Source organism: Fusarium proliferatum (genome assembly GCF_900067095.1).
Source record: "Fusarium proliferatum ET1 genome assembly, contig: FPRO_scaffold014, whole genome shotgun sequence".
Taxonomy (NCBI): Eukaryota; Fungi; Ascomycota; class Sordariomycetes; order Hypocreales; family Nectriaceae; genus Fusarium; species Fusarium proliferatum.
The window spans coordinates 25,375-49,836 of record NW_022194803.1 but is presented as its reverse complement, the minus strand read 5'-3'; the positions used below and the strand labels follow the sequence as shown (position 1 = coordinate 49,836).

At 50.1% G+C, this 24,462-nt stretch overlaps 8 protein-coding genes across 8 annotated transcripts; 5 read left to right on the top strand and 3 right to left on the bottom strand.

Moving 5' to 3' along the window:
• Nucleotides 1-251: 251 nt before the first annotated feature.
• On the bottom strand, nucleotides 252-2,729 carry FPRO_04174 (uncharacterized protein; the record flags this gene model as incomplete). The annotated part of the gene is made up of 3 exons (XM_031223695.1): nucleotides 252-1,343; nucleotides 1,393-2,171; nucleotides 2,537-2,729. 3 exons carry the CDS (start codon nucleotides 2,727-2,729, stop codon nucleotides 252-254), a joined length of 2,064 nt encoding a protein of 687 aa, XP_031089028.1.
• Nucleotides 2,730-4,046: 1,317 nt separating this feature from the next.
• Nucleotides 4,047-7,004, top strand: FPRO_04175 (uncharacterized protein; the record flags this gene model as incomplete). Its single annotated transcript, XM_031223694.1, has 6 exons — nucleotides 4,047-4,140; nucleotides 4,320-4,671; nucleotides 4,717-5,182; nucleotides 5,231-5,394; nucleotides 5,443-5,576; nucleotides 5,623-7,004. The coding sequence occupies 6 exons, from the start codon at nucleotides 4,047-4,049 to the stop codon at nucleotides 7,002-7,004; spliced, it is 2,592 nt and encodes an 863-aa protein (XP_031089027.1).
• A 323-nt stretch (nucleotides 7,005-7,327) lies between these two features.
• Nucleotides 7,328-9,150, bottom strand: FPRO_04176 (putative uric acid-xanthine permease; the record flags this gene model as incomplete). The annotated part of the gene is made up of 2 exons (XM_031223693.1): nucleotides 7,328-8,693; nucleotides 8,744-9,150. The coding sequence occupies 2 exons, from the start codon at nucleotides 9,148-9,150 to the stop codon at nucleotides 7,328-7,330; spliced, it is 1,773 nt and encodes a 590-aa protein (XP_031089026.1).
• Nucleotides 9,151-12,048: 2,898 nt separating this feature from the next.
• FPRO_04177 (uncharacterized protein) lies at nucleotides 12,049-12,825 on the top strand (the record flags this gene model as incomplete). The annotated part of the gene is made up of 1 exon (XM_031223691.1): nucleotides 12,049-12,825. The coding sequence occupies one exon, from the start codon at nucleotides 12,049-12,051 to the stop codon at nucleotides 12,823-12,825; it is 777 nt and encodes a 258-aa protein (XP_031089025.1).
• Nucleotides 12,826-13,737: 912 nt separating this feature from the next.
• On the bottom strand, nucleotides 13,738-15,099 carry FPRO_04178 (uncharacterized protein; the record flags this gene model as incomplete). Its single annotated transcript, XM_031223690.1, has 2 exons — nucleotides 13,738-14,771; nucleotides 14,832-15,099. The coding sequence occupies 2 exons, from the start codon at nucleotides 15,097-15,099 to the stop codon at nucleotides 13,738-13,740; spliced, it is 1,302 nt and encodes a 433-aa protein (XP_031089024.1).
• Nucleotides 15,100-16,133: 1,034 nt separating this feature from the next.
• Nucleotides 16,134-20,011, top strand: FPRO_04179 (uncharacterized protein; the record flags this gene model as incomplete). Its single annotated transcript, XM_031223689.1, has 3 exons — nucleotides 16,134-16,183; nucleotides 16,283-19,285; nucleotides 19,339-20,011. The coding sequence occupies 3 exons, from the start codon at nucleotides 16,134-16,136 to the stop codon at nucleotides 20,009-20,011; spliced, it is 3,726 nt and encodes a 1,241-aa protein (XP_031089023.1).
• Nucleotides 20,012-20,473: 462 nt separating this feature from the next.
• FPRO_04180 (uncharacterized protein) lies at nucleotides 20,474-21,791 on the top strand (the record flags this gene model as incomplete). The annotated part of the gene is made up of 3 exons (XM_031223688.1): nucleotides 20,474-20,583; nucleotides 20,637-20,951; nucleotides 21,008-21,791. 3 exons carry the CDS (start codon nucleotides 20,474-20,476, stop codon nucleotides 21,789-21,791), a joined length of 1,209 nt encoding a protein of 402 aa, XP_031089022.1.
• Nucleotides 21,792-22,586: 795 nt separating this feature from the next.
• On the top strand, nucleotides 22,587-23,849 carry FPRO_04181 (uncharacterized protein; the record flags this gene model as incomplete). Its single annotated transcript, XM_031223687.1, has 1 exon — nucleotides 22,587-23,849. The coding sequence occupies one exon, from the start codon at nucleotides 22,587-22,589 to the stop codon at nucleotides 23,847-23,849; it is 1,263 nt and encodes a 420-aa protein (XP_031089021.1).
• Nucleotides 23,850-24,462: the final 613 nt, after the last annotated feature.

Below are 24,462 nucleotides of genomic sequence, written 5' to 3'. Positions count from 1 at the left end.
ACAATCTTCAGCAAAACATTAGGAACCTGCTGCACAAGTGCTGCATTCTTCGAAGGATTAAATAAAAATACAACACTCCGGTTCAGCACTTTTTCTCTTGTGCCAACTGATATATGGAAGGGTAAAAGATGAATTTTGTTGCCGCTTTACTGTCAGATAATACATTCACAAAGGTACGCCTTGCATTGTCGCACAATCAACTTCTCATAAACATTTTCTTCATTATCGTATGTACTCAAATCATCAATCATTCATGGCCTATATCGGGTATTGTACCCCCTTGTTGGCGCTGCACCTCGGTGGTCGTCCTCATAAAATGCTTCAAAGTCAGTGCCAGCATATCGACTGGCCGCAGGCACCGGTATTGTGTCTGCCCGTTCGTCAAAGCCCGTTCGGCCAGTCCCTCTTGACTCATGAACTTCCCCTGCGATCCAACTCAGGTAAACTGTCTCGTGTACAAGCACATAACCGCCGGACTTCTCTCCCGAGTCATCAGAACCATCAGCACTTTCGAACTCGGGCTTCTTCTCCACGACAAAGATCTCGTTCCTCTTCTGCTTCCGGCGCCATGCAAAAGAGACGAAGCCGAGGAACCAGAGAATGCTGCCACCGATGACGGACCATGTGATGACTGGGACAAGCCACCACTGGAGGCTTTGTGGTGTTGAGGGCTTGATCCAGATAGTGACAATGGGCCACAAGCCACCAATTACGTATATAACTGCGCATATAACGCTGAGTGTCGGGTTGATATGCTTACCAGTCATCTGTCGCCAAGTCTGTGGAACGGCTGCTGGGCTGTGAATCTCATCCTTGTCTGTTTGTGGTGGTCCCTTGAATCGGAGGATCAGGATACCAAGACCCAGAAAGATACCAAAGAAGGCATTGATGACATATGCGCTCAGACTTGTGAGTAAAGTGTATGAATTGAAGTAGTCCATACCCCAAGTGGCGAAGATGAGAATGAAGCAGGATGTAAGGTGCAAGACGAAGGCACCAACAGGCGTTTTCTCTCTGTGGTCTTCGGGAGAGAGCCAGCGTGTGCTCAGAAGAGAACTGAACATACCCTTCTTCTTGAGCCATGATAGCAATCGACCCAAAGAGATGTCGCCGTCTTGAGCAAAGAACTTGGCGTAGGGAATGATACCTTCCTTGGCGATCTCTTGCTTTACCCGTGCAGCGGTGTAAGTCATCACAATGATGTTACCCATGCTTGATATGGCAAGGAAAGCGTTGAAGATCCGCTGGCCAGTCTCGTCTTCGGTCAGGGAGCCGAGAGTTCTCTCGAAGAATTCTTGCGCTACGTTGGTGCTTATTTGATCCTTCTCTGGGACCACGACCATCTGAGGAGGGTTAGACCATGGTAACGCTGGGAAGGGAAACGATACTTACATATGAGATGTTGACAGCCATGTAAAGCACAATGGCAATACCGACACCAAGCATCATAGCGATCGGATGCTTTCGCCTTGGCCTGCTAATCTCACCCATGACATAGTTGGGCTGTTCAAAGCCAGAGAAGCTGAAGATGATGGCCAAGAAAGCGTGAGCATAGCCATTAGCATCACCAGAGTCTGCAAAGGCACGAGATGGCTGAGTATTTTCCGAGATATAGTTCTTGACTTTCTCGCCCTTGGTAGTCTTTAAAGCTCCGGCACCAACCACAATAGCTGTCACGATAATGAGTAGGAGGATCATGACTTTGATGATTGCCAACATGTTGTTGAGAAGAATGCCTGCTCGTCGGGAGAAGGTATGGATGAAGCAAGTGAGGATTGCTATTCCGATAGCAATACCCCTGATTGCTCCAGGAGCCGGGTCAGTATTGCCAGATGCGTATAGCACTCGTGTAGCAAAGCTGATACAGTTGCCCGCCATGTTTCCGAGAGCAATGAAACAGAAACCGAACATGCATGTACTCAAGAGTACGGTGCCTCTTCTATACGCGGGCGTTTGGTAGACATATTGGAGGTAATTGAGGTCACCGCCACTGCGAGGTACGCTCTGTTCAATGCCGTTGATGGTGTAGCGGGGAACGTTGAGACCGTACTCTATGTAGACATGAACACCTGAGAGACAGTATATCATGCCCGCCAGCCAGAGGAGAAGAGATGCGCCCGTTGAACGGGTTCCTTCCATTACTCTCTGTGGCGAATTGAAGATGCCGGTTCCTGTGATGAGAGTTAGCGCTTCAGTTGCAGAGTAGCACAGCGTTTCCAGGCCATATTTCCGTTCTGATGTAACCACCGAGTTTCAACATCGTGACAAGAGCAGAAGAAATGAATGACGAAAATAAGAGGCTCAACTTCCCCAATAGAGAAACTGCATTGCTTTGACACATGGAAACTCAAGCTTGGGCCAGAAGGAGCGAACCATGGATCTTGATATAAACAGACTTCCCCACTTGGGTCTCATCCGATCTCTGGGCTCTCAACTTAAATTCAACTTCAACACAACATCACCGAATCCAACATGAAATACCGGCGACAACTCGACGAATCGTATCCAAGAACTCCCTAAAACAATGGAAACTCACCAATCATTCGGTTAAGAACCAGGCACATGACATCAAAGTACCCAAGCTTGAAGGCTTCCTTGGGTGCTGATGTAAAGATGCCATTGGGATTATCGGTCTCCCTAAAGATCACGGAACGGTCGCTGTCCCATTCTGGCTCTTCACGTCGTGGTGGCTCACGGCTGTGCTCCTGATATGCTGCAAAGTCGTTCATTGTGTGGTCTGTATGCAGTCGAAAGCTGCAGCTCAAAGTGGACGAAAGGCTGGAGATGGTCTGGGAACCAGCTTACACGTCAATTCGAAGCCAAAGTTGGCAACGAGTCAACAAACTCTCAGAATTGATACAAACAATGGCAAAGAGCAAGCTACGATATGAGCTACACAGCTACCTGGGACCATGGGTATTAAGTAACGCTCTCGAAACTCATGCAGGCAGGGTTCGACGATCACACCAAAGCCGGGCGTAGAGCAATCAGCCCAAAATGGCAGACTAACCAAGCAAAGGGCGGAATTCAAGCCTCATCACCATCGTGTGACCTTATCAACTTCCTGCAGGGGCTGGTCGTTCTAGGCAGACTTCCCCTCACTTTAGACGAGAAATCGACAGCCTTATTGCCTACCAAAACGCCTTGTCCATACCTTTCAACCACATCAAAAACCGCAGCGCTAGCCGTTGCACTTCTAGCGCCGTTTTTATCGCTTGAGCAGCCAATCTGCCAACCCTGCGTTACACAGCCCCGATGCATCTCAGACATGGCTCACAGACATGCCAAGCCAGAGCTGAAAGAACCCCGGGTACCCAAACCTCATCCTCGGGATAACTTGTCTGAAGCATGGGGACATGCGACTTGACTTGGAATGCCACAAGATCGATCATCCTGTGTTCTCCGTCAAATGCCCGACCTGGATCACAGCTAAGAAGAAAAATAAGCATACTGCTCTCAAACTACCAAAGCTCCAAAAGCTAGGTGCATGCTTCTGATAAGAGCAATCAAGCTATCGTCCGTTCCTGACCCTCCACCCCGCATGCTCGCGCTGGTAGCCCACATCAGTAACCGATGCCCTGTTGACTGACCGAATCAGCCACGCCTCCGTGTCAGTCTCTCATCGGTGCCTGGGAAGAGCTCTTTTCTCTTTCTGCGGCGAGGTTCCTCGATTTTGGGTCAGCCCTGGCCAGCCACTCCGGACTACACGCGTCCCCCGTACAGAGCTTGCATATTTCGCTCTTATCTTCTTTCCTAAAGACTCATCTGGCCCTTGCATCTCTTTCATTTGGGGCGAGCGTGTGGGTGTTACCCATACCAATTAGACCGTCCCGGGTGAAGCCCAGTCAGACTTCTTCCGTTGGCCTCTCGAGCAGCAGCCCCGTTAACAATATTTCTTAAGATACTGCTGCCCGTCACTCGTCCACAACCTACTTTGGCCCCATCAACGGCTACGTTTCCCCAAGTGATCGTCTTTAAGCTTTTATCCAAAGCCCAGGTCCCTGCCATCTGAGGCCCCTTTGTAACATAAAACATACCAGCGTTCGATGGCAGGCCCTCTCCAGGTTGGAGACCTTATCAGCCTCGGGCGCCTAGCCTGGGAAGTCTACCGCTATGGCTGGTCTGAAGAACATAATGCAAGTAAGTGACCCAAGCGCGATACCTTTGTTTCTCCTGCAAGGTATGCCTTGCGGGGCTTCGCCAACGCACTGCTTTTATTGAATGTCAATCTTCGCGAATAGGTGCATGTACCTGGCGATCACACAATCCTTCATCAGTCCGCCTTCAGTAGATGTAATGTCGTTCTGACTGTATGGCAGCAAAACAATATGAAGAATTCGGAAGAGATGTCAGAGGTCTCGGTGAGAACCTCGATATCCTCAGCAGAGTAGTTGCATGGGCAGACAACTCTCTCCAGAGTCAAAGACGTCAAGGTGCACCAGCAAGGCTACGATGGGACAGGACGTCGCTGATTCAGATCATTGGTGACTACGAGATGACATTACGAGAATGCAATGAACTTCTCAGATCAAACAATCGATATCGTGTAGGAACCAACCCTTTACGCAACTTGGAATGGAACGTACTCGTTCAGCCCGCAGCCGATCAACTGCGCCAAAGGATCATGCTGCACAACTCGAAGATTTTACACGTCCTGAAACCGTTTGAAGTGTAAGTGAATCCAGTTGGTACCGTTTCATAAGCTGACGAGCTCAGTGACCTCCTTTTACGGGTACGGCAAGATATCGAGCGCATGCATCGAGACCTCGCGGACCGCATCACAGCCGCTCATCACGACATCCGCCGTCTGATGGGAGTTCTTATCCCCGACCTTGATGAAGCCCTCGACCAAAGAGTTCAGCGTAGTGTTATTCTACTGGAAGTGCCTGTGGACTTGGACGAACAGTTCCGGTTTGCAGCGCTCACTGGTCACCCCGAGTATCGCATCGAGGAGGACTTTGAACTCACCGAGCTGTCGGATGCATTCATACTGAACTTTCACAAGAGCACAATCAACTTTAAGTCTGGTATGGTAGTGGAAGAACGTGTTCCGACGGTTGATCAGTATCTCAACTTGTTGAAGTGTGTATGGATTTTCAAGAGAATTCAAGCGGCCCCCGCTTTGCGGGAGGCGGATAAGGACACTTCCCACTGGCCATCCTATGCCCGGCAACTGGAGGATGTAAGTCGTGTGTTCACTTATTTGTAAGGTATGGACTAATGGGAGTAGGACTTATCATCTCAATGCGCTCGATTTGGCCGCGAGTTGGTGACGCCAAGGATAATCACTTCGACACTCAAGCGGGACATGTTCACTATCTGGCCAGAGAAAGAGCCCGCCCCTCTTGTTGACCTTGTTACAAAAGACGAGATGATGGAACAACTGCTAGAGGTGTAAGCTTGGCATACCCCCAGTTTTGTTACAAAGCCTAACGATAGCAGAAACTTGCAGAGTTATAGTCCAGGTATCGAGAAGAAAGCCAAGCTCCTAAGAAGGCTAGATGCAGATGGGCGAAGATTCAGAATCATCATGTCTGGATCAGCTCAAGCGGCATCGGGCAAGCCAAGACAGCAAAGTTAGTACAATATCTTCTTGTCGAGGTCAAATGCTAACTTGCACAGCTGAGAAATTTGACTTCGATATAACTACAATGGTCTTCAACCCGCAATACGCCTTGCCCACCGGCAGTCATATGACACAAGAGATCATCGTACGGCAGAACGAGAGAATCGCAAGGCTAGATTTTATGGACGGAGCTGATATACTGAAGTTCCAACAAGCGGTCACTGGGTTCAAGCCATGGGCCTCTGCCACGCAGTACGACTGTCAAGTCATTTTCGTTCTTGGTGGCGTCAAAGAGACAATCATGGAGAATGCTTGCCTTCAGCTTTGGATACCCAAATCGACCGAGGGGTCGCTTGTCACTAATAGCGATGCCGCAGTCAACAACATCAAGACTTCATCAAGCCGTCAAAGCTCCATATCGACACTTGCCTCTGGAGCGATGCCAAGTTCACCCCTTTCAGGGAACAGGCCATTTGCATCACCGGCGCAAACGCTTTCTTCTTATGGAAACGGTGGAGACGGGTTCGCTATGGGCCCTCCTGGTCGTCACCCAAGTCTCCCAACTATACCGCAGAGACAGCCCACAGGACCCGAGTTGTACGGCTCGTGGCCGGGAAGAACTTCTCCAGAGCCCATAGGGTCATCACCTGTAGAAAGACAGAGTTTCTTCCCCATACCAGGACCGCCGCGTCAGTCTCCACCACGGAAGCCAGTCGGATCAACTCCATCTCCTCGTCGCTCCAGCTCCCTCTTCCCTCCCCCCTCCAGCACTACGACCATGACCAACAATGGACGTTCTTTCAGTATATCAAGCGGCGTCTCAAGCAACAGTAACTCATCCAACAGCGATGTTCGAAGCGTCAGTATTTCTACAGGAACAAATTCCACGGGGCTTCTCCACAAGCGTCCAGTGAAGCCGATGCTGGTCTTGTTCACACAAAACCGACAAGGAGATAGGTTCTCATTTGTAACGGTTCAGATTGACGACGAAACAAACATGAATCCAGAGCGCTGCAACTGTCGCCGATCCGGAAGAGATGGGGCATCCTGCGATATCGCGGCTATCGAGAAGAAAAAGGGCGATGCTCCTATTTCAGCCAGAAGATATGAGCAGTCACCGTCCGATGGCGAGATGGACTGGAACTTGGCCCGGCTGGCGCTGAATAACCCTGCCTCAACGAGCGATAGTGTCAACTGGCCCAACCTCAAACGTCTTAGCATCAAGTTTCCAACTCCGCAGGCACGAGCCAAGTTCTGTGGCACGCCAAACGTCTGTCACTGCAAGATCAAGAAGGAAGGCGACTTGCTCAAGTGCATACAAGAACGCCATCGCGGACTCTGGGGAGAGGTTCAAGAGAACTACAGGAGGCAGATGAATAGCTTTCACAAGCAGCGATATGAGAGCAGATCTCATGTGGTCTATGGCGTAACGAGTTGATGGATTTAATATGCGAGAAAATGACGGGAAATAACAAATTCAGTTTGTATCTCTATGTAGGGGGCTTTTATGATTCTGACGAGGCGAGGAGTAATGGAGTAGTCATTGGTTACAGGCGTTTTTGGAAAGCTGAGAGTGGGACTCTTAGACAAGGTCGCTGATAAATTGGAATGATTACAATGTTTAATAAACATCGCTTTTGATCTGCAGAGACTGAGATGCTTCAAGTGAGAAATCATACTTTCAAATGACCCAACATTTACCATAAATACATAGAACCCTTATTTCCTACTGAACTTTTATACGTTTCTTCCTACATCCATTCAAACCTGCTTCTGCGGATCGATGCTATGCTCCCGGCTTGAGCCTGCTATGGCCTTGTTCTGTTGCTCTGTATCCTCATGGATCACGACATTGGTCGCTGAACGGGCTGCATCGATATCATCTTCCAGCTCCTCGGGAAGTGTAAGGTTGAGGATCACACAGATGATGGCAGCAACCGCAAAACCGGTCTCCATGACAAGAACAATAGCGTCGAGGAAACCCTGAAGAGAGCGGTTGTCCCCCTCGTATGTGAAGATCTTATCAAAGTAGTTGGGTAGAAGCGTTGCGCCATATCCCAGAGCCAGACCAGCAGTGAGAATGAAGCGGTTGCGTCGAGTGAAAGGGACGCCACGGACAATGATGGACATGCCCGATACAGCCACAGCACTGAAGAGGAAGGTTGTCATGCCACCAAGAACAGCTGATGGAATGGCAATGAGAGCAGCAGCAAACTTGGCAAAGATACCCATGATGATCAGGAACATGGCGCAGGCAAGACCAGCTTTGCGGTTGGCGCATCTGGTGAGGACAATGACACCGTTGTTCTGAGCAAAGACAGACATAGGTGTCATCGTCATGAGAGCACCAATACAGCCAGCAATACCATCTGACAAGATGCCACCCTGGATACGAGATTCATAGGTCTTTCCGGTCACCTCGAGTTTGGAAACATCGCATGTGGCTGTGACATCGCCAATAGCCTCGGTAGCACAGACAAGGTAAACAGCGATCAGGGGGAGCACGAGTGGCCCGTAAACTGATAGAGGGAACGTGTGTACCCAGGCGAACGAAGCAACGGGGGCAGAGTCGATCCCGGATCGATCGAAATAACCACAAGCAGCAGCAATAATGCAGCCGACTAGTAGTCCAACCACGACCGAGGTGGATTTCATGATGGGAGAGCCGAAACGCTCACACAGGATAATAGCAACGAAAACAGAGAAACCCAAGCCTAGGAATTCTGCAGATCCCCAGGGAAGAGGATGTGGTGCGTTGATGTTGGGGCAAAGAGCAAACAAGCCATCAGTGGCAGTCATGCATCCTCCACTGCCACCCATCCAGTTGGAGAAACCCGACTTGATGAGCTTGATACCGATGAGCATAACGGTAGGACCGGTGACAATCGGTGGCAGGACCTTCAACAAGTACTTTGCGGGGATGAAAGAGACGAGGATGTTGATCAAAGCACACACAGCGGAGGTACCGAGAATGGCTCCATAACCCTGAGGGCAAGGCAAGGGGTTTCCATCAGAATCCGAAGGACAGAAGCCATTGGCGTACATCTGGGTGAGACTTCCTTGAGCGACAGGAATAACGCTGAATGAAACTCCAACTACGGACAGAACTCCAGTACCGAGGTAATATCTTAAGACAATGGTTAGCCCAAACTTTCGCCGCGACCAACCAACACTTACTGTGTACCAAAAAGCCTGAATCGAGTGATTTGGACTGCAGAGAAGATGCCAGAAACGATGAGAGCGGTTGAGACGAGGTATTGTTGTTGCTCAGGTAGCAAATTGGCGCTACCGCTGATAATTATCGGTGGTGTAATCACACCTGCTAACATGGCCAGTGCGTGTTGAAAGCCGAGCAGCAAGCCCAAGAGAACTGGCATCTTGTCATTAAGACCAAAGAAGGGACTTGGGTTGACGCTCTTCTTCATGAAGGGCAGGTTTGGGCGAAAGAGAAAGGCATAGTCGTAATCGCCAATCAGGCCATGCCTGGTGGTGAATGCCTTTTTGAGGCCATTGCAGCGCTGAGCAATTGTTTTCGGTGGCGCATGCTCGGGGGCAATGGACCGTGGCCCTTGATCCTCATCCATTTTTGAAGGTGTTAGATGGAGTTGTGTAAAGGAACTGGAAATAGGCCGACGCTGGAATGGCTTGCTGTCGATGGCGTTGATCGTCGAGGGGTCTAAGCGAAAAGAGGTATCTTGGTGTCGATCAACTCAACGGACACAGGCTCTGGATGTTAACGTTGGATAGATATTGACGAAAGTTTTGAAAGGCTCCAGTACTGAAAGTTGATATGGGCAATATGAAGGTTTATACTTCTAATGCCTCTTCATGTAATAGAGGTGATTGGCGAGCACGCGAGGCCGTTTTCGGGAGTGACCAGAGTTATTTTTTGGGCTTAGTGACCCAAGACTTGTAAAACTCGTGGATCCAGAGATAGCTTATCAGCACTTCTTGTTCCCCAGATGCTTGACAAATAGCTAGAGATGGGGCAGCTGGTGGGTGTCTGCGGGTCCGAGTTCAAGAACCCCAAGCGAGGTGAGATGAGATGCAGATCAAAAGACAAGGTCAGCTAAGAAAACATGCGATGCTAATCTGAAGCCTGATATTGATGACACGATGGTGCACAACCGCTCCTTTAAATATGCAACCCCGGATTCCACGATGGAGAGGTATGAATAAGGTTGTTTTGTTATCAGGCCGGCCAGTCGGGGAACTGGTATTGGAGGCGCACCTCGGGACGTGGGGGACGGACAGAGGAGTACGGCCTGTCGCAACCATTGGGCTGGGTTCGAATCGAGGAGGGATGAGATAGCGCATCGGCGCATCCCCGAGGCATCGTCTGGGGCTGTCACCCATCGCCACAGAATAGGCGACTTCGGCTGTCTATCATGGCCAGGATTGTGATGATAAACCCAGCATGAGCAGGGACAGCACCAGCTGAGCTTTGTTTGGATATCATTCTGAGCTTCAAACCACGGGCTGATAGGTAATCAGTTGGCGAAATCGGATGACTCTGTGAAGAAGATGGCACCAATTTGGAGCAACCGTCGGAATTCAACCACCCAATTCGCTCCAGTTTATCTCCAGTGTGCATGCATCGTACGCCACAGTTTGCTAGCAGATATGCATACTGAGGTAGTGCTCGGCCATGAGCCGTCGGCCAACCACAAGCTTATCAGATAAGATAGAAGTGCAAGTAAAATCGGCTGTCGGCTGCGTCCGGTGGTGAATGCTAAGGGCCTGTGATGCTTGGAAGAACGGAGGCGGGCGACTGCGCAATAAATTCCATCTTGAAGGTGTAGATGATTGAACAGAGCTGAAAGAAGGGCGATCGGTCAGTCGGAGACGTTATCACAGCTGTGAGACTAGGGCAAGCGGCGGCGATAAAGTCATAGAATTGTGTAAAGGCCGCCGGCGCTCCAGATAGATCTTGGCGATTGATGCGACAATGATTGAAGAGGAAGAGGAAAAAGAGGAAAAAAGCTGGTGTTGTAAGACCAACAAGAGGAAATATCAGGCAAGGCCCTGGTTCAGAGGGGCAGACTGGCAGGTTGGCTTGAGCTAAAGGCGGGAGGCACCGGAGACTGCCGCTATGTGCCTGCCTCTCCGCATTCATGGAGTTTCTGTTACTTAAGAAAGTGCTTTGTCTCCATCCTTGAGCATGAGCCTCATCTCTGATCTCTGATGCAAGTGTTGGTTCTTGACACTCTATCTTGTTCTATAAGGTAGCTCTTATTGCAACATGAAAGGAGGCCTGGTGTGCTCCCTAGGTGCTCATAACTTGTTTCTTCTCCTCTTTCCCCTTCATGCACCAGAGGCCTCCAGAAACACAACAGTAATGCAACGGTCAGTTGCCGAAATCACAAACAGTTTGAAATAGTCTTCATTCTCACAAGTACAACACCATGGTGTTACAGAACAGATGTCACGGTCAGTTTACAACTCACCCTGCGTCATGACAGCATTGTCCAAGAATAGTTCAGAAACGCAGCGACTTGGATCAACTCAGCAGGATATTCCTTACCTAATTTAAAATAATGTTCAAAGGTGAGCTTCTTGGTGACAGCGCTTACTGTACATCCACCGAAGCCACCACAGCCTTCAAAGAATAACCAATCATATCGCCATTCAATGCCCAAACTGAGGTAATATGGGTTTTATGACACAAAGGGATGCTTTTCTTGATTTTGCCATGTCCACAGCCCAACCACGATCTTCCGTATCACTTCTCATTGGTGGACTTGCTCCGTCACCACGAGACTTTGTCTCCGATCCTTACTCCACTTGCCGGAGCTACCCTCCGGCTGGGGCGGATAAACTGTCTCCTTGGTGTTTATAGGGGCCAAGAGCATCCCCCTCCGTTACACATTTGACGTCTTCATGACAGAAACAATACACCTTTTGCCCCCTCTCACATCAGTTTTCCAGGGTCTCACGCAGGAGACTGGCACCAGACAGGCAAAGCGTTGCCACTTGACCATCCCCATCCTCGGCCCCAAGACCATCGGTTGGACCCTTTTTTTATGTATCATTAAAAAAAAAGAGACCAAATTTCCCTTTCTCCCACGCCTAAGAAGCTCCTAGTCCCCTAGTCAAAAGGCAGAGGTGGCGTCTTTTTTAGGTGGCGAAAAACCACAACAAACGGTCACTCTCCTCTCACAGGCAGAAACAGGTGCTGCTAAAGGGATTTTCGCTCAAACGTCTCGTCTGGTCTCGTCTGGTCTCATCTCGTCCCAGGTCACGCCTATTCTATCTGCCCATAATAATGTGCCCTAGCTCACCTTGTGCTATGTCTCTAACTTGTGAATCTCTGAACTTGCATCAAACCTCGATCGATTTCTTCTTTTCCAGTTTTCGTCTTCAATCCATGATTGTTGTCATTTTGGGCACTTGATTGATGTCGCGCAGGTTGGACTTCGATATACCTCAATAACCGCTACCGCTGCTGGATACCTCCGGACAGCCGGCATCGGCCGCCCTTCATGCACCACTACACCACCATCATCCATCGTTTGTCACCACGAAAAGTTACTGATCCTGATCTCGTTGCTATCCGTGACAAGCTTGTCGACGCTCTCGCCCTCAAGGCGTCCGCTCTTGTGACGCCGCCAGCCACCAACTTGTCTCCTCCATCTTCGCACGCTGGTCCGCCCGGCACGGTCCAGCAGCCCCCCTCTCGATCTCGACACCGCCGACCAAAACGTCCTTCTTCTTCATCACCTCGTTTAGTCGTCGGCCCTGACGCAGTTCATCGCCTGCCATCTGAGCTGGCTCGGTTACACTTGTCTTCACCGCTCATTGTGTCGAGCCCTTCAAGATCAAGCATCGCTCGCAAAATCCAAGCCATTATTCCTAATCTCGACAGTCGAGTTCTCTGCTCATCCAATACCACCGTGCCAGCCCAAGCATCTGGACGAGATTGCGTTATCAGTGTCGGGGGAGGTTCTGCTGTTACCTTGGCCCGAGATGTTGGTAAGCGGAAAGGAATCCCTCACATTTGCATCCCTACAACATACAGTGCAAGTGAACTACACCCAGGCGGAGGACCAAGCGATTCATCTTCCGAAGAGAAGGGCAGCGGCCACGGCACTAGGATACTTCCCACTGTTATCATTTACGACGATAACCTCACCATGAGCTCTCCAACTCGATTTCCAGCGCCCAGCAATGAGAAGGTCATGGAGGACTTTGCTCGAGCCCAAACACTGCCCAAACCAGAAGACGCCTGCTGGAGCTACCTTCACATTCCAGGCGTTTAAAACTTTCTGGTCCTGTCCACCTGGACATGTTTTTTATAATCTCTTTTTAAAATCACCTGTCTTGTACCTGTGAGGAGCCCTTCAGCCTCCTATTCTCATACCAGAATCCCCAGCCTCACGCCGATTTCTCGGATACGGGATCATAATGATTTGTGCGATATTTGCATAACGCACGCCATCCGCCTCGCCTCGCCCTTCACGCGTTTGAGGAATCATGGAGAAGGGAGCATGACCCACGGCCGGCAAAGTTTTCTAGTACTTTGCATAACATCGCCTGGATATCATGCCCTTCTCTGCAAGACATAGACCACCGGCTTGGTCTTCCATAATTCTCTGATAGAGTATTGCTGGGTACAATGCCGCTTCAAGTCCTTGTTCTAGTCACCGGTTCAGACGCAAGCCTTAACATGTGTAATGGCAAGGTATCTGCTTCTGCCCCTTTTCCGGGATAGAATAAGTGCACTTGTACTTTCCGAGGCTACTGGGCTTCGAGAAGACTCATCATAAGAGACTACTAGGTCTCGAGTCAAAACATGAGGCTACTGGGCCTCAAAGAACTATCACCAAAAGTCGTGTAACATCGACCAAGGGATCCTTCTCTCCCCGACTCGACACGAATGGGTTTTTGGTTATTTCACTATGTATGTGATCGTGCTTCGTTTCGGAAGACCACCAACTGCACATGAGTCGTTGGATGTCCACCTCCTAGGGTGGGCTTCTTCACAAATTAGATAGATAGCCAGATAATGAAAAATTGAAGGCTGTCAAAATTAATCTTCGTCTCTTGTATTTGTAATGAAATGTATCGACGTCCATGATTTGCGCTCTGGCCATTCTGACCGTCTGATCGCACTACTTAATCGTATCTACGCGGGGTATCGTAACAGCATTTTTATCGCCGAAAAATTCCACTCAGTCCAAGCCCTCAAACCCCATGACGCCGTGTGCTCCCATGGGCCCGAGTTTGCTCTGTTGGGCCTCCTTGCGTCGCTTGGCCCTGCGCTTCATCTCCGCAATTTGGTCTTCTTCACTATCGTCGTCGCTGTCGCTATCAGCAGCTCGCTTGCCGTTGCCATTCTCTCCAGCGTCACTATCATCGCTATCGTCGTCGTCGTCATCTTCATCCTCTTCGTTATCTTCGTCATTGCCTCCTTGAAGAGCAGATAGCTCTTCCCAAAGCTTTACGGTTCTTCCGCCAGCGCTGATAAGGCGATTCTCGCAATCGAAACCCAGCGATACAACGCTCTCCATATGGTCGTGACGCAAGTTGGCTGAAATGTCCACCTCCCGAAGAACAAGATCGACCACACGCAAGCTGCCGTCGCCCACACCGCAGACGACCTTCTTGCCAAGTCCCAGCTCTTGCGGGACCAAGACCATGGCATCGATACTTTCGCCGCCGCCCCTCTTGTCGCCATCCACGATAATTCGTTCCTGTTGATCGTCCCAGGCTCCCTTGTCCCACATGGTCAATACACCCGAGCCGGATCCTACCGCCAAAACGCCGTTGTTGCGATGTCCTTTAGGGCCCATGCCTGGAACGAAGCAAGAAGATAGCAGCTCATCCTCCTGGTCGTCGCTACGCACAAGCACTCCTCTCCGAACATCGGTCACGGCGAGCGTAGTACCGCCAGTGCTGACCCATTGCTTCGGGAAACCGCTGGTGCTGGCACTAGTGGGTGGCAAAGGTGTTATGGAAGAAACGTAGTCGGCATGGGGGAAGTGAGTTTGAACGGGCTTCTTTCCCAATTTGCCGTCCTTGAGGCCAATGATGTGGAGGGCACCTGAGTCGGTCGCAAGAAGCAGGCTCTGGGGGTTCAGGACGTGGAGAAGGGTCGGCGCATCGGGAACCGTAGTTGCAGAAGGAATCACGAATTTGGAAATGACTTGACCGGTTTTGGGGTCAAAGTGCTTTACCAGCGCATCAGTTCCAGCTGAATAGACAGCTTTAACGGGTTAGCTTGGCAAACAAAGGGCAGTCACAGCGAAGCTCGCGGAAAGCTTACCTGAGCCATCGTGCGAGTAGACCAAGGATCTACAACTTCCCTTGTGTCTTCGAGTGCGCCAGACGGATTCGATCATACTCTTTCCGTCGCTCAGCACGCTCGTGTCTCCATCGGCATCGGCATTGTCGTCGGAAGAAGAGCTGGATGGCAATCGAAAGGTCTCGACATGGCCACTCGATAGACCGACGGTCAGGAGGGGCTCCGTGGGGTGGAGGGCTGTTGCAAATACGTCTGCCGACAGAGGTAGGGTACATGTATTCTCAAACATGTTGAAATCGATGTTGAACGGTTACTCAAAAAATGTTCATGCATAGCATTGCTTGAAAAGAATGAAGGGGAAAAAAAAAGAAGCTCGAGCCAATGGAAGCCACCGTGTTATCGGTGCGATAACACTAATTCACACTGTCTCTGGGACAAGCTCAACAGGAACACCCTGTTCTGAGGTACGTATTACAGTGCAATAATTTTAGTTCATTTCTTGACTTATTGTATCTTTTAATGTTCATTCGATTTGTTGTTGACTCTCTTCTGAGCCCTTATAAACTCATATGATGTTGAGTATTTCCACTTGTTAGCCCGTTGTAATAAATGGGCCCATTGAATTCTAGACTGAGGTGTGAAGCTCCAGCATCCAGGCACACCCACCCTAAAAGCTTATGCAGAAACATCTTGTTTTCCCACCTGTAGATGCATTTTTGAACATGGGAAACTGCTATCAATTGCAGAGCGCGTATCATAAATTCGTCATTGATATCCTGCCCTTGCTTTTTCTTTCCAAGCACGTGCTATTTATGCAAGCAGCGTAGATTTATTTCCCTTCATGCTTTATAATCCTTTAAATTAAGAGCACCCAATGACCTTGAGCTTATGCGTGCCTAACTCGGTCAGATGCCCATAAAATCTTATCCATGAGATGAGAGGCCGGAGGTTTCATGGCAAATCGATCGATCTGTCTGTCGCTAATAACGGAACTCAGGCGGTAGATCTCCACGGGTAAGCACCCGGGTGGTGGCCCCACTATAAGTTGTTGGTTTTAGGGCCGTTGGAGGGCAAAGCGGGGTGGCGATAGGTCAAGACTCGAATGGAAGGACGGTCTAGAATCTAGACCTGGACAAGTCGGAGTGCGATGGAGGGATCCTTAAGTAATCTTGCCAATATCTAGCTAAATTCTCAAGGGCAGGTTACTATGTTTTAAACCAGTCTTGTTAAACCACACAACCCCCAACCTCGTCCGACGATCTGTTCCCCCTGTCGAGGCTGCTTGCTTGCTTGCATGGGCTAAGCACTTTACAGCTGTCGATCATGACTGGTAACAAGGTCTCCGAATCAACTCGCGAACGGGAGATATTCAAGTATGACCTTGCACCATTTCTCACCCTCACTCTCGTCGCATCTTCATCCTCTGCTATCAATTGAAGCTCGTCAAACGGACTCATCTAACAAATACCCAGATATGACTCGGTCCTTCTCGCCAACTCTATTCGCAATGATGTCGCAAACCTTATTCCGTCGTCTTCGTTGCGACCATGCTCGGATCCTGCCATGACAGCTCTGGCCCAGGTGGCTCTCTTGAGACTTGGCGCCTCTCGCGCCATGATCTCGCTGTTTGACTGTCAACACCAGCACATTATTGCCGAAGCTACACCTGCGCTTCGCATATCTGCTCACGCCAATCCTCCTAGTTCTGGTTATGATAGCCTCTGGCTTTGTGGTACTGCAATACCTCGAAGCTATGGCATTTGTGATCGTGTATTGGTATGTCCCGAGTCTGGTGGGCCAAGGCAAGCATCGTTAGCTTCGGAGCTCCCCATCACAGTGATAAGCAACCTCGCCGAAAATGAAGAGTATCGCGATACATGGTACTACAAGACACGGCCAGAGCATCGGTTCTACGCAGGAGTACCCATAAGAACCCGCCGAGGTATCAACATCGGCGTCTTCTGTATTCTCGACAACGAGCCGCGGGAGACACTTGACGAAGCATCACTCCAAGTCATGCGAGATGTTTCAGCATCTATCCTGGGTCAAATAGAACTGACACGATCTGGAGATGGCCGGCGTCCTGGCGAGCGCATGGTTCGCGGTTTGGGGAGCTATGTGGAGGGAAAGACGACCATGTCAGGATGGCAGAACAATTTAGCTCATGCCTTCAATACCGATGCAAGCACAGAAGAAGGCTCTCTCAACCAGACGCAACAGAAGATCCAGAATCAGAGGGATAATGCCGCTGCCGCTGCCGACACGGAGAGCATATCCACGCCAGATACTTTTGTGCTTGAAAGTCCCAGTCAGAACAGGCCGACAAATCCGTTTCATCCAACAGACAAGCCTACCCATTCAGCTCCGACTGGAGAAGAATCGCGATCTCAGCAGCTGGACCAGATCTTCTCTAAAGCGGCAAACATACTACGCGAGTCGATTGAAGTTGAGGGGGTCCTGTTTTTGGATGCAGGTGTTGGCTCTTTTGCTGGCAGAATCCGGTCTGGTTCTTTACGGCGTAATTCAAGGACTCACCGTCGCCCTTCCTCCTCATCCTCATCTTCGTCCTCTCCAGGTAGAGGGAATAATTCAGTGTCATCCCCCCGGAATTCCGCAGACTCCTGGTCTTCAGGTGCTATGTGCCCTGTCCTTGGATTCTCTACGTCTGTGTCTTCCAGTATCAATGGTGAAGTCCCGTCAGGACGCAGTCGAACTATACCCGAACGACAGCTCCAGAGACTACTGCGTCGCTATCCAAAGGGCAAGATCTTTAATTTCGATGGCGACGGAGTGATGGGATCGAGCGATCCGACAAGCGAGGACTCTGCTATGGCCGCTTTCCAGGCCCAGAAAGCTCGGAGCATTCAAGAAGGGCAAAGGGGCGACAGGCAAACGTCACGAAAGGTCAACGACCCGTATTCACGAAAAAATGAAGGTATGGCTATTCGCGATGTTTTCCCAGGAGCACGGAGCGTTGCCTTTGTACCTCTATGGGACTCTCATAGAGAGCGCTGGTTTTCTGGGTGTTTTGTCTATACAATGACGCCAACTCGCATCTTTACAGTCCAGGGGGAACTGAGCTACCTTGCCGCTTTCAGTGCAGTCATCATGGCAGACGTCGCTATGATGGAGAGTTCCATAGTATCCTTGGCGACGACATCTTTACTCAGCTCCCTATCCCATGAACTCCGGTCTCCACTTCACGGCATTGTTCTGTGTGCCGAGCTGTTGCGTGACAGCGCACTAGATGTTTTCCAGGGCGATGTATTGCGCTCCCTTGAGGTCTGCGGTCGTACACTTCTGGACACTATCAACCACTTGCTTGATTGGACACGCATCAACAACTTTGTCAAGGCACCCAGTGAACAGTCGCCGAACTCTGGGATTGCCTTCGTGAGAGGCGCACAGTCTAATCAGAGAAGTAGGCCGACTGATGGAATGATGCATATCACTTCAAATCTGGATCTGGACATGTTGGTGGAAGAAGTTGTGGAGTGTATTCATGCTGGCCATACCTACCAACAACAATCACTCTCGCTTGTTCGCGATGATAGGCCGAATGAAGAGCTCAACCGTGATCCTCTTACCCGCCTTGATGGTATGGACGTTGCGGATAGTATCAAGGCTGGAGAAAAGATCAGCAACGGAGCTGGTCCTGACGCAGTCCTTGTGATGTTGGACATTGACCCAGCAGTAGATTGGGCATTCCATCTTGAGTCAGGGGCATTGAGGCGCATAATAATGAATCTTTGCGGCAATGCCCTCAAGTACACAAGACGTGGTTATGTCAAAGTTTCGGCCTACCAGGACCCTCCGGGGCAAAGCCGATCAAGGGATCGAGTCGTTCATATCGATGTCACCGACACAGGAGCAGGCATCGGACAAGATTACCTCAACCACCGTCTGTTCGCTCCGTTCGCTCAAGAGAATATTCACTCTTCGGGCGCTGGCCTTGGCCTGAGCCTTGTAAGGAAATTCGTCAGGGCCCTCGGAGGCTCTATACATGTTCAAAGCAAGGTGGGCACAGGAACCCGCATCGCTGTAAAACTACCACTAGAAGCTGTCAGTCTTGATTCGACGGAAACAATGTCCGACCGCGAGGAGTTTCAGTCACAGGCCATCGAGTTGTCAGGTCTCCGCGTCTGCATCAGCGGATTCACACCTTTCGGCGGAGGTGGCTCAGAAATTCCACGTTGGAATTCTAGGGAGTTTGACGAACGTGCTTTGCTGGAAAAGGTCTGCCATGATTGGTTGCTTATGCAAGTCGTCGACTCCGTCCACAACATCGAGTATCTTCCTGACCTGATACTCTGTGACGAGTCTCACCTTGAAACAATAGCAAACCAACCTCGAGACGAGCTATCGTCCCCCGTTGTCGTGGTCTGTCGCAATGCTGCGGTCGCTCGATCGCTTGACAGGTCACATAGGTCACAGCGCAGGCTCGATTGGGGATTGTTCAGTTTCATATCGCGCCCGTGAGTCATCTGTTTGCTACTAGTTGTTCCTTACCACTGACGTTGTTATCTAGTGTGGGACCGAGGAAACTTGCCAAAGCTTTTGTCCTCTGCTTCAGGCGCTGGATAAAATTACAAGCAACGGCTGCAGACCGTGCCAGTGTCTCGACAAGACTCGACGAGCCACAGACTGTATCAACGGCAGAAACAGATCTTGTCCAACGTGGGTCCCATGACAAGGGCCGCGGCTATTTTGATATTGCCCCAACGCTGTCTCCTAAGAAGAGAAGGGCGCATTGGGATGACGATGACATTCAGACTCCATTGCCATCAGTGCTCGCGATGCAAATACCTGCAACACCCCACGACCAACGGTTCCTCCTGGTAGAAGACAATGCTATCAATATGAGGATCCTTCAAACGTACATGAAGAAGCTGGGTGTGGCGTACGACTCGGCCTCGGATGGACTCCGAGCTCTGGAGTGTTACAAAGCTCGAGAAGGGTATTACAAGTGTATTTTGATGGATATTTCCATGCCGGTCATGGATGGGTTTGAGGCTACACGACAAATTCGAGGGTTTGAGAAGGCGTCAGATTTGCCACGAAGGCATATTGTCGCCATATCTGGCCTCGCCTCTAAGGATGCACAGGAGGATGCTTTTGCGAACGGACTGGATCTGTTTCTCTCCAAACCAGTGCAGCTCAAGGAGCTCAGTCGGATTCTCAAGAGTCGAGGGCTCATTTAACAGGACTGGGATATTGAAGGATACGAACACGAAGCGAACACGATACCACGACTTTTCTTTGGGATTATTTTCTGTAGATTTCTTTAGGAGGCTCTGGCGTTAGTGCGGTTTTATCCGCTGTATAATACAATACCCAGGCATGGATTTGTGGCGTATGTTACTAGACAGAATAGAAGGCAGGCGCAGACGAGTTATTATCTGGGAGGAACTTCCATTGGGAAATAGGAAATACGAATTGATTTGAGCCAGAATGAAGATGCATTAACGTATCTTGTTTGTTGTGTTGTTTTTGTTGGTGAATCAGGTTGAGAGTAGCATATAGGGCTTCTCCCGTCTGAACATTGGCTGAGAAACATCCACTTCACTCATCTACACCTACAATGCATCTGCAGGTCAATTGAGCAAGCGCCACCTCCAGTCCAGCATAAAGTAGACAACCTCCAACAATCACTTTTCTTCCAAATGCGCTTCATTCAAATGAATACGCAATGGCATCTGTTATTTCTGGCGCTTGTGACTGCCACTGCCGTGTCTCGAGGCGAGCCATTCCGTTGCATTATGTATCTCACAGGGTAAGTAGGTAGCAAATAGGAACTTCAGAATATTCCACTGACTGAAATTTTAGACAACACGATATTGTCCCATCAAAGAGCGAACTTCAAGATGTCTCGCATGTCATTCTGGCATTCATGCGATCCGAGACCTTCAATGTTGACAACAAACCTCAGGACTATCCGCTATTCACCTCTGTTTCTGATGTCCGCAAAAGGTTCCCTGGCGGCACCAAAGTAATGGTAGCGATCGGAGGATGGGGCGATACTCAGGGTTTCGAGGAAGCGGCCAAGAATGAAACCACGCGGAAGCGATGGGCGCGCCAGGTTGCTGCCATGGTCACTGCGACGGGCGCTGATGGCATCGACATTGACTGGGAGTATCCCGGGTGAGGAACATTGCAATCTTGGCCATTACTAGGTACATACATACTGACTGCAACAGAGGCAACCGTGATGATTACAAGCAAATTCCCAACTCCCAGCGCGAATGGGAAATCAATGCATTTGTGTCGCTCCTCCAAGAGTTGCGTGCTGCTATTGGTCCCGAAAGACTTCTCTCAGCGGCTGTTCCGGGCAAAGAGGTCGATTTGATGGCCTTTACACCCACCACCATGCCAAAGATCATGAAAGAAGTCGACTTCCTCAACATCATGACGTACGACCTGATGAACCGAAGAGATGTCGTGACCAAGCATCACAGCGGTGTCTCGGATTCTCAAGACTCAATCCAGCGTTATATCGACCGGGGCGCATCACCAGGTCAGCTCAATCTTGGATTCGGATACTATGTCAAATGGTTCATGACCCAAGAATGCTCACAGGAAGGGCTTCTTGGGTGCCCTACTCAATTGCTTGAGGATCCCGAGACCGGAGCTGATCTGGGCAAGACAGGCGGCTTTAGCTGGCACGACGAGATTCCCCAGGACGTATCTACATCTTTTGAACGCGCGAAAACAGCCGGAACGTATGATAAAGACGGAAGCTATTTTTATTGGGACGAGAAAGAGTGGCGATGGTGGACGTTTGATACTAAGAAGTGCATTCAGACAAAGTTTAGCCATGTCGTGCCGGATCTCGGAGTTGGGGGAGTTTTTGCTTGGGGCATTGGAGAAGATGCGCCCTCATTTGAGCATTTCAAAGTCACGGCCGAGGAAGTTCGCAACATGCGGAACGGGCATGCAGTTGAGCACGACTCCATGGAAGATGGGAACAAGGATGAGTTGTAATGCGGCATACATACAAAAGCGCAAGCAGGTGCTTGGCTACCTGGCTAGTTGTTGAGATGCTATGACAGCATGGCTTACCCATGTATGCACATGCATGAATCGCCGACTTTCAATTGAACGATTCGCCAACTTTATCGCTACACCTTCCAAAGATGCTCGATATTATCTCTCGACCAGGTTATGTTATGCGTGGCTATGGCAGGGGTTCAATTAAGCTAGGTTTCGGCAAATCACAAGGTCCATACTAAACACGCCTCTAGCTGAACGGTTCAGTGTAACGCTGCTAAGCTTATCCTTAGCTTCCCAAGCTCCCCCCCTCCAACGACGCCCACGTCTCCTCCACACGTGCTTGTCAAAGATGCCCATCTCGTGCGGACTTTGCCTACTGCTAGCTCCGGGGACCTTGTGCTCTTTGCAGAAGCTGGCCTGCAAGTGCTGTGATCTGCGATGTGATTGCTCAATTCGTCTCTTCTAGGCCGATAACCAACACCGAAGGTTCGACAAAAACCACATCCTGTAGGGGTGTTCTTCGTGAATGGGCTTGTTCCTGGGGATCTTGCGACGTCATCTCGGCGCATTGCCCAGATAGGTCTATCGGCCTGGGGATCAATGTGCAGTTCTCTCGTCCATAAAGCCTGGTGAGCCCCCAGGTCGCATCGAGAAGTTCTGGTGTTTGGTCACGCCTCAGTCTCGATCAAGGCCTCAATTGCTGGTTCTCGCCAAGCCTTGTCAGTGTCTCTTGTTCCATTGAACCTGCTTGCTCCTCTGTCAATCAATTGACTTGTCCTGCTCGCCATGCGTTTCTCTACTCCTCTCGTTGCCGGCCTTGCGGTTGTCAGCCCTGCCGTGGCTGCTCCAAGCCCCAGCTATGGCGATAAGGAGTTGTTCAAGACTGTCAAGCCAATCAAGCAGATTGAGCTCGGCCCTCGACCCTACTACCTCGTCAACGACATGGACGAGGGTTCGCTGAAGAAGAAGCTTCAGTCGTGCTCGGAGAAGCCTCAGAAGCCTTCCCAGTGGTCAATTGCCCACCGTGGCGGTGGTACTCTTCAGTTCCCTGAGCACTCTCTCGAGTCGAACCTGGCTGGCGCTCGAATGGGCGCTGGTATCCTTGAGTGTGATGTTGCTTTCACCAAAGATCGCCAGCTCGTGTGCCGACACTCTCAGTGCGATCTTCACTACACGACCAACATTGTCACGATCCCCGAGCTCAACAAGAAGTGCACCCAGCCGTTCAAGCCCGCCAAGGATGGCAAGCCTGCTTCTGCCAAGTGCTGCACCAGCGACATTACCCTCAAGGAGTTCAAGACTCTCTGCGCCAAGATGGAGGGCTTCAATGCCACTGCCACCAACGCTGCTGACTTCCTCCACGGTACTCCACCTTGGCGGACCGATCTGTACGCTACTTGCGGTACAGTTCTGAGCAACAAGGAACACATTCAGCTCACCAAGCGCCTTGGTTTGAAGCATACTCCTGAGCTCAAGACACCCGAGGTCAAGATGCCCTTTGACGGTGACTATACCCAGAAGAAGTACGCTCAGCAGCTCATCGACGAGCACAAGCAGGCCGGTGTCAAGCCTAGCGATGTGTATCTCCAGAGCTTCCTGTACGACGACATTCTGTACTGGCTCAAGGCCGAGCCTGAGTACGCTCGTCAAGCCATGTATCTCGACGAGACGGGCGACACACCCGAGACCTTTGAAAAGGCCGTTGCCAACCTCACCCGCTACAAGGAGGACGGCGTTCGCTATATCGCACCCCCTCTGCCTTATCTCGTCACACCTGGTAAGAACGGAAAGATCGTTCCCAGCGCGTATGCAAAGAAGGCGAATGAGCTCGGTCTCAAGATCATCACATGGACCCTGGAGCGATCTGGTCCTCTGAAGAACGGCGCGGACGGCAACTATTACTATACTACTATTGCGAAGCTGATCAACAATGATGGTGATGTATTTAACTTGTTGGATGTTTTCCGGGAGATTGGCGTCGCTGGTGTCTTCTCGGATTGGAGCTCGACTGTTACTTACTATGCCAACTGCTTCGGTCTTAAGCTCTAATAGAATTAGAGGAGTCAAGGATGGGCTTTAGATAAATAAAAACGTTTGAGTTGAGTTTATTGTTTATGCATTTCAGTTGAGGTGTTAGTGTTCAACAAGAATAAAGGTCAAAACTGCCGCAACGGCTGATAAGTATCGCCTTGTGACATTAGCATCAAACATCCTCGAGATCCTGGACCTGATATCTTGTTATATCAGCATCCTTTAGAAATACTGAACGGCGAATGTTTCTTGATTGGGCGATGTCTCGATATGGCAATTCTCCACGACCCTAGGCCTTCATGGTAACTCTGCCCTGCCAATGACAAGTTGCACTACTCTAATGCAAGTGATGAAGAGAAGTCGAACGCATTTTGGCGCATCCTCGTCCTTCTCATTGGCTACATATATTTGTTAAAGTTGCAAGTGACCTATTCCTCGGAAGATCGGCCCCATGAGGCTAGATATGCCTGGTCTTGCACCAAAGGCTGTCTCTAGCTAATCCTTCATTGTCACCAATGAACTATCTGGCAGGTCCCCCGGATTCTTGTCCTTTACCCCAGATTTTCAATGATGCTATAATCTACAATTGCATTGAAATGTGACTTGTCACACCTGAATCCCTCTCTATATG